The sequence below is a fragment of the Nansenia antarctica genome (assembly GCF_963989245.1).
Source record: "Nansenia antarctica genome assembly, chromosome: 11".
NCBI classification, from domain to species: Eukaryota; Metazoa; Chordata; class Actinopteri; order Argentiniformes; family Microstomatidae; genus Nansenia; species Nansenia antarctica.
In genome coordinates, this window is record NC_137681.1 from 6,033,709 (window position 1) to 6,049,488 (window position 15,780).

The 15,780-nt window shown below is 46.9% G+C and overlaps 1 protein-coding gene across 1 annotated transcript in view; it reads left to right on the forward strand.

Annotated features, from left to right (window-relative positions):
- Positions 1–5,008: 5,008 nt before the first annotated feature.
- adam11 (ADAM metallopeptidase domain 11) overlaps positions 5,009–15,780 on the forward strand; it is a gene marked incomplete at both ends in the record, with an annotated part of 49,753 nt that continues 38,981 nt past the window's right edge. Inside the window, 5 exon segments of the mRNA XM_080541920.1 lie at positions 5,009–5,066; positions 5,491–5,720; positions 10,514–10,532; positions 10,535–10,589; positions 11,403–11,469. Coding sequence (XP_080398046.1) covers positions 5,009–5,066; positions 5,491–5,720; positions 10,514–10,532; positions 10,535–10,589; positions 11,403–11,469 — 429 coding nt within the window.

Sequence of the window (15,780 nt, forward strand, 5' to 3'; positions counted from 1 at the left end):
CAAAGATAATTGGCTGTATACAGCAGAGGGCCACAGTGATGACTGGTCATTGTAACACTGACTTACAAAGGATATTGAGGAGATCCTCTGTCCTTGGCCTATCTGTTAGGCCCATCCCTAACAGAGTCTGTAGGGTTGTGTACGTAGTGGACCCAGGTGCGGTGGCGGGGCAGATAGATGACGACAGACATGCGTGTAAGATAAAAGTCTTGACTGAGAACGATAAACAACGAACTCATCTCGAAAATAAAGTGAGAGTGAGAGAAATCCAGTCGCCAAAACAGGCTGTCAAGCAAACAGCAACAGGCTAAACTTGAAATACACATTCAAGGAGAAAACTTTCTCAATTACCTGTGCAGCAACAACAACAGGCAGGAAAACGGGATACCCGACATAGAGTGCGCAGAAAGATTAACCGACAGTGCAGGGAAAATGGGGCACATAACAGAAAACCAAATCACACAGGTGCAGAGCCTACAGCACATAACCAGCGATAACAGGCGCAGAGTCACAAGGCACCAGGAGGAGGCGCCAGAGAGTCGCCATGGCGACCCAACCCATAACGCTTTAGTGCCCTTAAAGCACCAACTCCATATTTTGTGTCTCCTGCTGACTTTCTGTCTTTCATCAGCAATCTCCAGGATGGTATTGAGAATTTAATGAGGCTTTGTTGGGGGGGGGGCGCATTACTCAATTAGCTTAAGTGCTGTTATCTGGATCTGGTCCCATTCGCACCGGTGTTGATGGTCAAACAGGCTAAGTGTTAAGTGAGTGAAGGACTCTGTCTCCCCGAGCCAGATAACTGTCTGATTAATCTGGAATGGCTCCCTTTCCTTTTTGAAGGTGATCCAAAATGACTGGGCAGGTGAAAGAGATATGGTTAGAGGCTGTTCCGCACTGCATTCCAGAGCCGTACACCATATGGCTTTCACTGTTCAGTGTTCTGCAAGGGCAGGATCACCTTAAGGGAAGGGATGAAGTCATTGGACATTTTTAATTTACAGATTGGTCTCAGCCTCACAAAGTCCCAAAGCAGAACTATAAAACAAACAATAGTGTCAACCTGGCTCATTTGATCTCTGTATTACTGTGACTGACTGCTTATAGGGTAGAGTCAACAATGCACCATTCGAGGATATTGTTCCAATACAATGTTATACTTCTTCAAATGAAATTATTTATAGCGTTTTTGTGTTATTCAGTTGGGATTTTCTGTCCCAAAGAGTGGGCTGTCCCAAATGGATGTTATAGCTTATTGGCCCTTCAATGGTCTATAGAGCACTGCCGTTATGATGCTGTCTCAAGGTACTGTTACTATTCCAACACGTTCAGAAATTATTGCGATTCCTCTCTACCTCAATGTGGACCGTCTAAGTTCCAGGTTCCACTCAGTTTATTTAAAGCTCGCATATTATGAAAAATTCACTTGTTCGGTGCTTGTGTACATTCTGTACAGTTTGGGCCTCTGATCCTGACCCCTGTTAACACGGAAACTGAACGAAAGCAAATCGTTCCGTTTTTTTGTCGGCTGCGTATTTCGTACGGCTACCCCCGCGTACAGTGTGGTCTGATCAGGCACTGTGTGGAGCAGTTCTGCCGCCGTACGTTGAAAGGGAAACTGATCGTTACCGTTCAAATGGTTTCGGAACCCATGTTTTGTGGGGAACACTGGAATTTTTCTCTTTTTTCTTCATTTTATTCTCCCGGGACCGTATGTTTTTCCACCCCACTGCCACACACAGAACTGCTGGTGATTTCCCGCCCTGTGAAACAGGCGTTTAGAGGCATGCTGGAATTAACCTCTGAGTAGTGTTTTCGACACAGAACTTCAATAACGTTGTAATGTTTTGGGGACCCCAGAGAGACCTAACATTGACTTGTGAAGATCTTTAACTGATTATGTTACATAGACCAACAACACCATGAACACGTTGCATCTCAAAATCAAGGGACTGAAAGTATTTTATTTTTTTCAATTTCTGAACATTTTACATACAGATTGCCTAAATTGTGAATTAATCATGTCTTGTTTGAATAAATGTTTTAAATTCTCATATTTACGTTTCTTTACTGTCGACGTTGCTTTACTTTATATATTGCTCATGTCAAGCATTATCATAGGGAGAGAGAAACAACCTCATATCTTTGTGTGTTGATAAAGGCCTGTTGTAGTAACAGGGGGGGTGGGCCATGACGAGACACACAAGCATGCTTATGAGGTTTCTCAGGCATTTCTTTTTAATTGGGGGGGGGGGGGGGTTGGTACTAGCTTCCCAGCTTCATTTGTAACTATGCCTCCTGAGACTCTACTGCCCCCCTTGTACTGTCTCTCCAGTGTCTATAAGAATTCACGACAACTGCCAGTGGCCCCTGGCCTGAGCTGGATTACGCCTCCTGCTACGACTGGTGAATTGATGATTCACTTCCTTAGTCAAATGTATCGATTGTAAGTCGCTTTGGAATAAGGCGTCTGCTAAATGCCAAAGATATAAATGTAAAATATTTGTATTAAAGCCAATGTCTACGTCTTTAGGGAAGAGTTCACTGAGCCTTCAAGACAGAGGGTGGTGGTGGAAAACAACAGGCACTTGACTCTGTCCGTGGTCGGACGGCAGCAGGTCTCTGAGGAGCGCAGGGAGAGACAGGAAGGCTGCTGCATCTCATCTTCTCAGAGTCCTTCCAACTCCACCACGGGCGTGAGGCTCATGCTGACCTGATTAGAGGATTCCTGGCAGGTATATATAAATCAAATAAACTGGATTTACATTTCAGCACATTTCATGCACCAATGCAATACTATGCACTTTAAAAGGGAGATAAATGGAGATAGTTGCTGTAGTGACCAGAGCTGTCCATGGTGCTGAACTGAGTGCATTTCAGCCACACGTACGTCTCCGAGCTTCCAGTGGTGTGGGGCTATCAGGGATGCTCAACTGGGTGCAGTTTGTCCACATCTAAGCTTCTGCCTCTAACAGTGCCACAGTAATAATGTATATGTTACGGTACATGTGGGAATACGGTACATGTGGGAAAACTAGGGTTAGGTTCTAAGGTGACTTGGTACATGCTGGCATGTCTAACCCTAACCCTAGCACCCTAGCACCTAACCCTAACCCTAGTTTTCCCACATGTACCGTAACATATATATAATACACTGTATATAAGTTTACTAGTTCATATGTTTATAAAAAGTACATAGTTACATGCTAACACCCCCCTGTCTATATACCCCCCTGTGAATAGGCCATATAGTGTATATAAGTTTACATAATAGATACCGGTACTCAGATTTCTACCGCTTACTTTTAGGTATATCCCCCCTATCTATTTATGTCTCATTCTTGTTTTTTTATTATCTTAGGACTGTGTTTGTCTGTTAGCACCTAGGGTTTGCATTTCAATTTCGTTGTACCCGTACAATGACAATAAAGATCACTCATTCATTCATGAACTAAGAAGACCCAGTAGTGTATGACTCAGGTCTTGTGGGTTAAGAGAAGGGGAGGAGAACCCAGCAGAGAGAGAGGGATCTCTGGGGGCTGGCAGTATTAACTTTGAAAGGGTCCATTAAGCTGTGTAGATCAGTGGGTGGAATAAACCGGAATTTAATGCATCTAAATGTCAGCCTCTGCCTCTGAGGCAACAAAATGTGAAAAATTGTGCAGGGGGGTGAATACTTCTGCGAGGCATTAGTGCTGAGAGTACAGCTGCATGGTGAAGGGCAGATGTGCGTCGATACAGCCTCTCTGGCCCCCCACTATGTCAACCCTGCATACCGCTGACACACAATATTTGATACCTCTCTGTGTAACTCCATTATGTTGTTTAAGAAGTTGGATCTTTATTATTTATTTTCTTTTGTGTTCTGATTTTGGGTCAAGTTGTCTGGATGTAGTTCTCTGGTTGTAGTGGGGGGGCGGCTGTGGCGCAGGAGGTAGAGCTAATGGCCGTCTAATGATCGCAAGGTCAGCAAATCGGCGGTTCGAACCTCGGCTGGCCACATGTCGAAGTGTCCTTGGGCAAGACACTGAACCCCAAATTGCTGCCAATGAGTGGGCCGGCGCCTTGCATGGTAGCTTGCCGCCATTGGTGTGTGAATGTGTGTGAATGGGTGAATGAGAGGCCGTTGTAAAGCGCTTAAGTTTGGAATAAGGCGATATATAAGTCAGTCCATTTATCTAGTTGGATCATGGGCTGCAGTTGCTCCAACTACCTAGACCTACAGTATAACACTTTCCAGTAACAGTTGCACACACAGGTAGTCTACAATCCATGGTATGCTGATGGAGAGAAAGATTTTGGAAATTGAAAAACATGTCATCTCCTTATCAGTATAACCTACTCTGACCAAGATACTGTATCTCTTGCTATACTGATTTATGGTGCTATTCTAAAAATACGATTCCCCCCCTGATCATTCTGAATGCAGTGAGCATCTCCTGGGCTTGCATGCGAGCTGCAGCAGCTGGACGTGTCCTAGACCCAGAAGGAGAGAATGATCGACGGACAGGAGAGGAGCGCTCTGAAGGGAGGAGGAGGAGGAGGAGGAGGCGTTGAGTCCCACGTGTTCTAGGCAACGCGGATTCGCCTCTCTGCGCGCATTCGCACCACCGTTCCCAGCATCTCGGAGGCAGGCGAGAAGACGGACGGTTTAACTGCCCTAAAGGGGTATTCAAAAAAAATAGGTGTATAGTCTTTCCTAAGCTCTGCTATTTATTTTTCCTGTTAACCCTCGCCAACCAGACTACGATTCTTTTTCTTCCTAGTAGGTGCCAATCAGAGTCTATTATAATAACCTTGTGAGAATGTATTTATTTTTCTAACTAGAAAACAGCTGTTGGTCGGGAGATGCGCCTCCATCTCCATCCTTAGAAGGGGACTCTAGAAGCGGCTCGATTTTGCCAGTGTCACCTGCAGTCGGTATTACAATTATTATTATTATTCTCTTTTGTTTTTATTCAACGGTGTCGCTGCTCCATGCACATCCCGGGGACTATGTGAGCTGATCATGCTGGCGGTGAGGTGCCTGGTGTTCGCTGCGGTGTGTGCGCGGTTGGCCGTGACAGGTAAGACAGGTTTTAGCCGCAAATTGACAAAAACCTCTCTACCTTGACATACCGTGACATTAATTACTTCCCCCTTGATGGATGGCGCTTTATTGTCGAGCTGTATTGACACACGCATAATAGCCCAGGCCCTATCTCATTTTGGTGCTGCTTTCGGTTCCTTAACCGATGGACCGATAGATTTGCTAGAATTTTTCCCCGCAGAGATGGGCTCCGAGGAGGTAGCCTCTCTGCCTACGCAGTAAACCGCGTTCACGACGCACATCCACATCCACTTCCAACACAACACTTAATCACAGAGTAGTGAGCATACATCCATAGCACGCAATCGGCCACTGTCAACAGATTGGCATGTCATGATCATTCCCGTTGACAAAAGCCCCGATTGATTAATCACCCTCTCGCCTCTCTCCCGCATGCCCAGGCTGGAGCGGCGCCGTGACGCGGGATGGAAGAACCGTGTGGGAATGGGAACTGGCGGAGCACCGGGGGGAACCGGCAGAGGACCGGGGGGAGCCGGGGGAGGACCGGGGGGAACCGGCTGCCCAGGAGGTCACCCAGCCCAAGCGGCTCCTCCAACGCAGCGACTCGGAGGGAGAGCTGGTCCATGGTCACCTGGACACCCGGGTGAAGAACCTCACGGAGGGAGCGCAGGTGAGGTCTCTCTGAAGATGCACAGCCTAAGTGAATGTCAAATCGCAATGTCCCTCCCTGTCCTTCTTTAATAGACATTCTCAGTCAAGAGGCCACAATGTTGTGGCTGTTGTCTTGGCCAAAAACATAGATTAGAGAAAACAAAAGAATTCCATAATTCAGGGTGACATTAGGAGGTACAGTCCACGGTCACCCCACATTTGATAAGAGATAGAATAATAGTTTAACTGTCTCTGAGCCTTGACCATGCATGGCTCCGCCAAATTGAGCATACGTTTTGATATGTGGAATCCTATAGTGTTAGTGCCAAAATGTAACTCCATAAATAACTCCAAAATATGCTTAATTGAAAGAGTTTTGTCATTGGTAATTTAGCTGCATCTGATTCTGAGAAATAAACAATGAGAGGAAAGGAGAGGCAACGGATGTCAGGGGTTTTTCGTTCTCCGAATGAAATAAGATATTAACCAAATCACGTCCAATCACCCCTGCCTTGGACTTTGCGGCGCCTTTCATTAGTCAATGTCTCTCATCAATGATTAAAACCCATTTGGTGAGGAGCAGGCTGAAAGGCACAGATTCTCACAGGTGGGACAGAAGAAATCTAATGTGATGTGTGTCCCGATGCTGAACCAGGTGTGATGAGATTGTATGGCTAGAGAGAGCAGGTTAAACGGTTTCTGTAGTAAGAGAATGAAGTGAGAATGGTGTGTAAGAATATCACACTTCAATGACCTTTTAATGCGCACTCATGCAGTGTTGAATTTTCAAGGTCAAACGGCTTTCGTCTTTTTCCTTACCCAGATCTAGTTCGACCGAATGCATTTATCATCAGTAATTGGTTTGTTATAGAATCTCACTAGTTTCTTACGCCTGAATTTGTTGCCTTGTGAAAATGAAGGTTACGAAAATGTATCAAAGTTACTCTCTGATTTACTATAAGCAAGAGGTAGAAAATCCTCAACATCTGCTCCCAAAAGTGTTTAATTCAAAGCCGCACAGGTTGTTGTCTAGCTCCAACAAAGGTCCTAGTCCTCTCGACATGTTGCTCTTATTGAAAGAGAACATGTGTTGATCGTATTATGTGTGTTTGAAGACATTTACTTCACAGAAACTATCTTACTATCACAGTTTGCTGTTCACAGGTTTATGTCTACCTCTGTTCCACTTTGAAAGTGCGTTCTTTCTTCTGTCTCCTCCTCGTATTGATCTGAAAACATCTGACTTGTGTTAGTGACAGAATAGTGACACCTTGCTGTCACCTATCCAATCATCAGATCAGAGATTACTTCAAGAGAGGGAGGGGGGGTGTGGGAACCCTGCAAAAAGTAAATCTAAGTAAGATTGAAATATCTTAAATCAAGGCAATACATGCTTGTTCTTTTGTCTGACTGCGCTCGTTTTAAGATATCTTTTACCTGTTTAAGGACAATCTTGGAAAGTGAAATGTTCCTGTTCTGATGGCAGATTATTTTGCTTATTTTAAGTAATATTCCCTGTTTTTTTATTGTTTTCAAGAGCTGACATTTTAAGGATGTGTGATGAAGTGTTTGACCCGGGCCTTCTATTCAACTGATCAGTCCTAGTTGATTTATCCAGCTCACGTCAAGGACGGATCTGAGCCGAAATGACATTGACCCCAAACGCCCCCTGCCTGGTCAAAAGGTCACTGCTGTCCCTCCAGTCGGGGGGGGAGGTCGACGGGTCGTCCATTCGATTATTATCTATCCTCTGTCCACGCTAGGCTCCTCTCCATGGGGTCCGTTCAGTTGACCTCTCTCCTCCGCGTCCCGTGCCCCCACCTGATACACCCCTGGGCTGGGTCCCAGGACACCCGGGGCTCCCGTCCACCTGCCTGTCCGCACGCCGATCCCGTTTCTCACCTCCACCGGAGCGCCTCTCCCATTACCTGAGCCTATAAATACAGCCTGTCAGTCACTCAGCACCCCGAGGGCCTGCTACCCTGCTTCACATGGCCCTAACCTTGAGCTACCCTCAAGCTAGCTGCCTGTCCCACCAACCCCCCCACACCCCCCCTGTCCCCACACCTCTCCCAAACTGCCTCCCTGCCCCCTCCCTCCCTCCCTCCCTCCCTGAGTCTATTGTATGAGTCCTCAGGGAGGTGCCCTCTTTTACAAAGGGCTGATTGCATAGGGTTCCTATGAGGAGGAATGTGCAAAGCATCTTTGATGTGAACAGATTTGTACTGAACAACATTGGAAACGCTCTTTGACATTCATGTACTGATTCCACGTCAATGCAAATGTGTCTCGAATGATAACCTAATGGACACGTGACCGTTTGGATTGAAGGTTGTCCCATCCCTGATTCAAAGGCTTTTTTTATAAAAAAAAAAGGGAAAAAATGTCCTCCCCCATTTATTTCAAAACCTGATAAACCTGATGAACAACCATCATCCAAACCTGATAAAAAAAAAAAACATCCTCTCCTTTACAGAGAAGACTTTCCCGCTTGCATAGAATACAATAAACCCCGGAGAATGAATGACCCGTCAGATTCTTTGATGGGCTACCGTTGTAACTCCCAGGTTGTGAGCTCTTGACTGTCACAAACTGGGGTGACGTACAGCCCAGCTTAATTAGACTGTCTGGTTCGGCTCATCGGCTATATGGCACATTGTTAATCTTCCTCTGTCAGTTTTCATTGGCAGCCCCACCACCCAGATAATACCTCATCTGATAGGGCCACCACAGAGAGACTAGTCAGTGATAGGGTCACCACAGAGAGACTAGAGACAGTGATAGGGTCACCACAGAGAGACTAGAGACAGTGATAGGATCACCACAGAGAGACTAGACAGTGATAGGGCCACAGAGAGACTAGTCAGTGATAGGGCCACCACAGAGAGACTAGTCAGTGATAGGGTCACCACAGAGAGACTAGTCAGTGATAGGGCCACCACAGAGAGAGGAAATGCTGTGGATGTCGCCGTAGTAACAGTCATTCTAGAACTGGGCCACAGGAACGAAGCAGCAACTCAACAGTGTGACAGTGTATAGGTCCGTCCGATCGGCCAGGTACCCATGACGATGGGCCCCACTGCGGAGTGGGACTAAAACAGTGATGAGGGGGCCCAGCACGGAGCAGCGCCAGACACCCATGATGGATAGGGCCCACCGCGGAGCAGCGCTAGTAGACACTGATGATGAATAGGGCCCACCGCGGAGCAGCGCTAGCACTGATGATGGATAGGGCCCAGCGCGGAGCAGCGCTAGCACCGATGAAGTGTTGTTGCTTTTGTTCTCTTCCACCTAGCGAGAGTGAGGTTGTGAATAATAACTTTTTTTTTTTGCATATGTCTCAACACACCTTTTAAAAACAGTGTCTGGCGTTGCTTGTTCTTATGTACTTGAGGGTTGGCTGTGGCGCAAGGAGGTAGAGCTGCCGTCTAATGATCGCAAGGTTGGCAGATCGGCGGTCCCCACATGTCGAAGTGTCCTTGGGCAAGACACTGAACTCCAAATTGCTCCCAGTGAGCGGGCCGGCGCCTTGCATGGTAGCTTGCAGCCATTGGTGTGTGTGAATGTGTGTGTGAATGGATGAATGAGAGGCCATTGTAAAGCGCGTTGGATAAAGACGCTATTTAAGTGCAGTCCATTTACCATTTACTTGTAATAATAATAATAATAATAATAATAATAATAATGTTGTAGTAACAGCCTGACCAACGCAGTGTGTAGTTGATTCCCTGATAGAAAGGTATTTACTCAGAAATTGTGAGAGCTATTATCATTTATTAACGTATTACCAACTGCATCTGAGGTAATGTTAGGTGAGCCACAGCAAAAGGTAATCAGGTTTTCAGAATGTTTCTGTCACTGAAAGTGTTCAGTTGGCTGTGTGAATGTATTGTCGTTACTTGGTCTTTCTTTCGTCTTTGTTTTTTCTCACTATTTTTCCTGCTGTTCCTTTTTTATTCATCCCCCACTTGTACGTCCCTTATATATCTTTTGATCTGTCCATCATCGCTCCTCGCCTCTCTAGCTGTCCATCATACTGTATGTCTTTCTTTTTATCTCTCTGTACTCACTCCTTTTCCGCTCTCTTTCTATCATTTTCTCTTTTTCACTCGCTGTAGTCCTCAATCCTTTTCTCTCATTCGACCTTCGAGGGCACAAAGACGCACATTTAGCCCTAATCAATAAGTTATTGAATTGTTTGTTTAATACAATACATGACTTCAGGCATGAGAGATTTCTGATCATGGCCAGTCTAGTGTGATGGATTGGATAGTGGATAATGTTGATTATCTTAATTACAGGCCGTAATAACGTTGGTGACACATTATTTCTCACAATTATTATATTAACTTGTTGGTGATAGAGGAAGGCAAGGGGCTGTTCCTTTCCCATTAATAATTAATTAATACTATAATATATATAACATGTGGTTATAAATATATAATTTGAAACACTTCATACTTTGTGTTCTCTCTCTCCCTCCCTCCCTCCCTCTCTCTCTCCTTCCCTCCCTCTCCCTCCCTCCTCCCCTCACCCTCCCTCCCCCCCTCTCTCTCTCTCTTTCTCTCTCTCTCTCTCCCTCCCTCTCTCTCCCTCCCTCTCTCTCCTTCTCTTTCATTCCCTCCCTCTCCTTCCCTCTCTCTCTCCCTCCCTTCCCCCCTCTCTCCCTCTCCCTCCCTCCCTCTCTCACTCTCTCCCTCCCTCCCTCCCTCCCTCCCTCTCTCCCTCCCTCCCTCCCTCTCTCTCTCTCTCTCTCTCTCTCTCTCTCTCTCTCCCTCTCTCTCTCTCTCTCTCTCTCTCTCTCTCTCTCAGCCTGTCCATCTGGCCCAGAGCAGTTCCTGGTGGAGGCCTTTGGCAAGTCTTTCATTCTGGACCTGGAACTGAACCAGTGAGTCAACAACAACAACAACAACACAACAACACACACACACCTTTCCCCTCAGTACAGTACCACCAGCCTTTACCCACAGTACAGTACACCAGTGTTTGTGGGGAGTGTCACTCTCAAATACTAGACTAGGTTTTCGTTGCAACAGTTGAACAAGCTTTAGTGAAGGGATGAACAGAGAAACCTAGTTCACTGCCACTGTCTATATACCCCAACAAGTGTGGTTGTCTTATGTGCACACATCCAAACTCAACCATCGAGTTTCAATCAATCATTGGTTTTCAAGTCGGTTCATCCTGAGTTTGAGTCGATAGAACTGGACATACTCTTTCTTCAACACAACTGTATTAACTGTAGCTGGAGTGTCAACACACTCACACAGCACACACTCAACTCATATTTATCTGTATCTTTCTCCTGACCACAACCCCCCCCCCCCTCCCCACTCCTCCTCCTCCTCCTTCTCTTCCTGCGTAGGCAGTAATATGGTCAGGCAGCAGGCTCACTGACTATCTTAATCAAGCAATCTACTGTATGTCCTCCTCTCTCTCTCCCCACCACACACGCTGTAAACATCGAACGGACGGATCGCATTTGAATAATGCTTCTGACCTCAACTCTGGCTGAGTGTTTGATATTCCACAAGGATATCTCGGCTTCCTGTAACAGTACCAGTGGTGTAGAAGACTTAAATCCGTCAATCAAATGTCGTTATCTACGTGTTTTTGTGTGATACAATGATAATGCAGCTGGCTGCAGGAGAGAAATGTCATCTCCTTGCTTTTTTCTTTTTATCCTTTCTTTCCCCTTCAGCAATCTCCTGTCTTCAGACTATCTGGAGCGCCACTTTGATGAAGAGGGGATGCCGTCTCAGAACATGGTAGGAGCGTGGGGGTGTGTGGGGTGTGTGCGGCGGTGGTGAGCGTGTATATGAAAGAAGGATAGTGTCGACGTCGGTCATCGAACACAGATAAGATTAGAAAAGGCAACGTAGGGTCGCTTAGGAGGCGTAGCGGGTTAAGCGTCGACCACGTAACCGCAGGGTTCCCGGTTCGATTCGGCCGCGGACATATCCTGCTTGTCATCCCTCCTCTCTCTCTCTCTCTCACCCATCCTTCCTGTCATTAACCTCTACTGTCTCTCTAAAGAGAGTGGGGGAAAAAAAAAGAAAAGAAAAGGGGAACGTGTCCAAACTGTTTGGCGGCCCCCTCCCGCGTGCCGACTGTCAGGACCTCTGTGGCGCTGCTGTCACCTTGCCCCCCCCCCCCCGGCAGGTTGGCGCCACGGTAGGACACAGGGAACGGAAAAACCTGGCCACGTTAGACGTTAGAGTGTTTCAGTGTTTCAGAGCTTCCTTCCTTCCGCAGTGGCGAGAAGCACCCTGGGGCCGCCCTCTTCTGCCCCTCCCACACCCCCCCCCCCCCCCCAAGTTCTCTTTTTCTCTCTCTCTCCCTCTGTATCTCCCTCCCTCACACTCTCTCTCCCTCCCTCCCTCCCTCTCCCCCTCTCTCTCTGTCTCTCTCTCACGCTTTTTCTCTTTCTCCTTGTTCTCTCTCTCTCTCTCTCTCTCTGTGACTACCTGGCCAATCAGAGCGCGGTTGCCGTGGCAACCGACAGTCAGCCTCGCCGAGCTGGCCCACATTGGTCTGGTACTAGGAGAGGGAGGGAGGGGAGTGACAGAAAAGAGAGAGAAGGTAGATAGAAAGAGAGAGAGAGAGAGAGAGAGAGAGAGAGAGAGAGAGAGAGAGAGAGAAGGGAGAGAGAGAGAGAGAGAGAGAGAGAGAGAGAGAGAGAGAGAGAGAGAGAGAGAGAGAGAGAGAGAGAGAGAGAGAGAGAGAGAGAGACAGAGACAAAGTGACCGAAACAGTCAGGCAGGAGGACAAAATGTTGTATTTGAAAGGAGGGAGCGGAATGCTTAATGGAGAGGAACTGTCTGTTAGCCAATGAGAGGACTACGCTGAAGGCTGGGGAGACTGGGTACATATACTGTACACACACACACATACACACACATAAATACACATACACACATGCAAACCATTACATATGAACAGTATCTGTGCATATTAACACATACACCACACATTCACACACACAAGAATGTACACACCCGCAAGCACACAGCACACACACAGCAAGGACACGCACGTGTTAATATGTGTTTATATGCACACACACACCTACACATATGCAAACCATTACATATGAACAGTATCTGTGCATATTAACACACACACATACACACACACACACACACACACACACACACATGCAAACCCTTACATATGAACAGTATCTGTGCATATTAACACATAAGCACACATTCACACACACAAGAATGTACACACCCGCAAGCACACAGCACACACACACACACACACACACACACACACACAAATACACACACACAGCACACACACACAGCAAGGACACACATGATTCATGAGGACACATTTTGACTTACACATGCATGAGCAAATCCCCACTCACATAAAAAAAACTCCGCTTCCACACCTTGATTTATTTCATTTTATTGACCAGTGTAAAAACTCTTTGTGTCACATTTTTATTGGTCCCTGTGGATCCATCCATCGCATTTCATTGCGCCCACGTGCTGCCTGTTAGCGTAGCATCTCAACGACGCGCGGAATTGAATAAAATTAGAATTGAGAGGTTTGCAAGAGAAGTAGTAGTAGTCAGAGGAGAGAGGTGTGTGTGTTTGTGTGTGTGTGTGTGTGTGTGTCTGTGTGTGTGTGTGTGTGTGTGTGTGTGTGTGTCGTTCCCTCAGGTGTCCTGTTCCCTCTGACAGGAATAGCCGCGGCGCGGAAGTTTAGAGAAAGTGGAGATATGGGATTACTCTGGTTCTGTCTAACCCTGAAGGTGCCAGAGGCCACAACACACACACACACACACACACACACACACACACACAACACAACCATCCTGACATAAAACATCAGCCCAAAACCCAAGTCTTTCATGTCCTCACTCCCTCCCTCCCTCTCCCTCCCTCTCTGTCTCTCTCTCTCTGTCTCTCTCTCTCTCCCTCTGTCTGTCTCTCTCTCTCTCTGTCTCTCTGTCTCTCTCTCTATCTCTGTCTCTCTTTCTCTCTCTCTCTCTGTCCCCCTGTCTCCTTCTCTCTCTCCCTCCCTCTCTCTCCTTCTCTCTCCCTCTCTCTCTGTCTCTCTCTCTCCCTCTCCCTCTCCCTCTCCCTCCCTCTCTCTCCCTCTCTCTCTCTCTCTCTCTCTCTCTCTCTCCTTCTCTCTCTCTCTCCCTCTCCCTCCCTCTCTCTCCTTCTCTCTCCCTCTCTCTCTCTCTGTCTCTCTCCCTCTCTCTCCCTCTCTATCTCCCTCTCTCTCTCCTTCTCTCTCTGTCTCTCTCTCTCTCTCTCTCTCTCTCTTTTGTCTTTCATGTCCTCCTTGCAACGTTTCCTCTGACACATTTCGAACATTCTCAATGAGAGTGGGATGTTGATTGACGTGACCATGGCTGCAGTGTGTATGTGAAGTGAAGCCTCATGTGGAGCTAAAAACATTTTTCATGAAAGCATTTTTGGGGTAGTGGTCAAATGAAACCAGTAGAGCAGTGTCTTATTAGTGTCTTCTAGTATCCATTAGTGTCTAGTCTACAAGTGTCCTGAGTGTCAATTCTCCAGCCATACGATATGTGACACCAGTTAGATATGAGCCACTGTGGAAAACAGTTTGTCCAAAACGCCATTAGATATTCTTTGGAGTTGTAAAAAAGGAAAACACAGTACAGTAAGCACACTGAAACGGAAATGTTGTAAGAACTTTTTTTATAGCTAGCTTGAGTGCAAAATCAGAACACAGAACGGTTGTGTGTCCAGGGTAGAAGCTTCCTGGCTGTTGTGTGTGAGGGACGTCAGATCAGCGGTGTCGGTATTTGCGTCGACGGCTCTCTGTCTGTGGGACGTTGGAGCCTTTCTCTCTGGTCTGACGGGTCGTCATAGCAGCAGCAGCAGCAGAGTCACCACGGACATCATCTCGTCTCTGGGTGGTAGACTGGCCGTGTCTGTTTCTAGACTGTTCTCTGGCCTGGTCAAGCACTGGTGCCTTCTCCTGGCTCACCTGGATATGAACAGATAGTTAGATAATGTGGTTATTATTAGATATGAACAGATACATGGGGTTATTGGTACCCTAGATATGAACAGATACATATCATATTAACATATTATAAAAGGAATTGGGAGACCTGAAGGTCAGAACGGTTATTCAGCAGAACATGTTGGGATTTGAACCCACAACCTTGGTGTCAGGACCGTAGCAGCGTGTTCTAACCCCCCAGAGCCTCACCTCTGCCCCCTCCCCCTCAGTCTGGACCTGGCCTCCTCCTGGGTTGAGGAGCAGCACTGATACGGGCCCCTGGTACTGCCTCAGGTATCTGTGGCCCCGGGATCTGCCTCCTCGTGTCCTGGCCCAGCTGGGGAGAGGCTGGTCGAGGAGCGGAGCCCACAGGCTGGTTCCCCTCCTCCGCCGGCCCGTGATTGGCCGCAGCAGCCTGGAGAACCGCCTCCTGAGAGGGGCGGTACGGGCCGTCAGGAAGGCCCAAGACCGGCTCACTCCCTGGGCCAGCAGGCTCAGCGTCAGATGGGTCACTGCCAACACCAGCAGCAGGCTGGAGACCCACACCTGGTAGTAGACCAGCAGCTGGAGGTCCCGTGGACGTTTAGACCTCAGAGACAGCACGGCGGACACGGACCCCCCAGTGGAGGGCCAGAGACTGGCAGTCAAACACCGTCCCAAAAGTATCTTCCATATTTAATATTTATCACTGAGATATAAATCACTGAGTTTCAACAACTGTGAAGGTTGGTTGTGATAGAATGAGGGAGATGTTCCAGAGGTTTTAATTCTGCTGATGTTGCAGTGTAAACATTGGTTTCCAAGGGAACCAACCCACTCTACTATTTTCAGTTTTAAAGTGTTATAGGAATAGGACTTCAAAGTTAAACCAGGATACAGGATTAGCTAGAACTTATATTTAACATTTTTGATGTTCATTTTATGTTATTTCCTCAACTGAATTATAAGAACAAAGATGTTATGATCTCTGTGATTTCCCCCATTGGAATCTATGTAGTATACCGTGGCAAACATTCACACACTTGTTTAGGCTAAAAGTTATTTTATTAAATAAATATAATGATTAAAAATAATGACAGTAA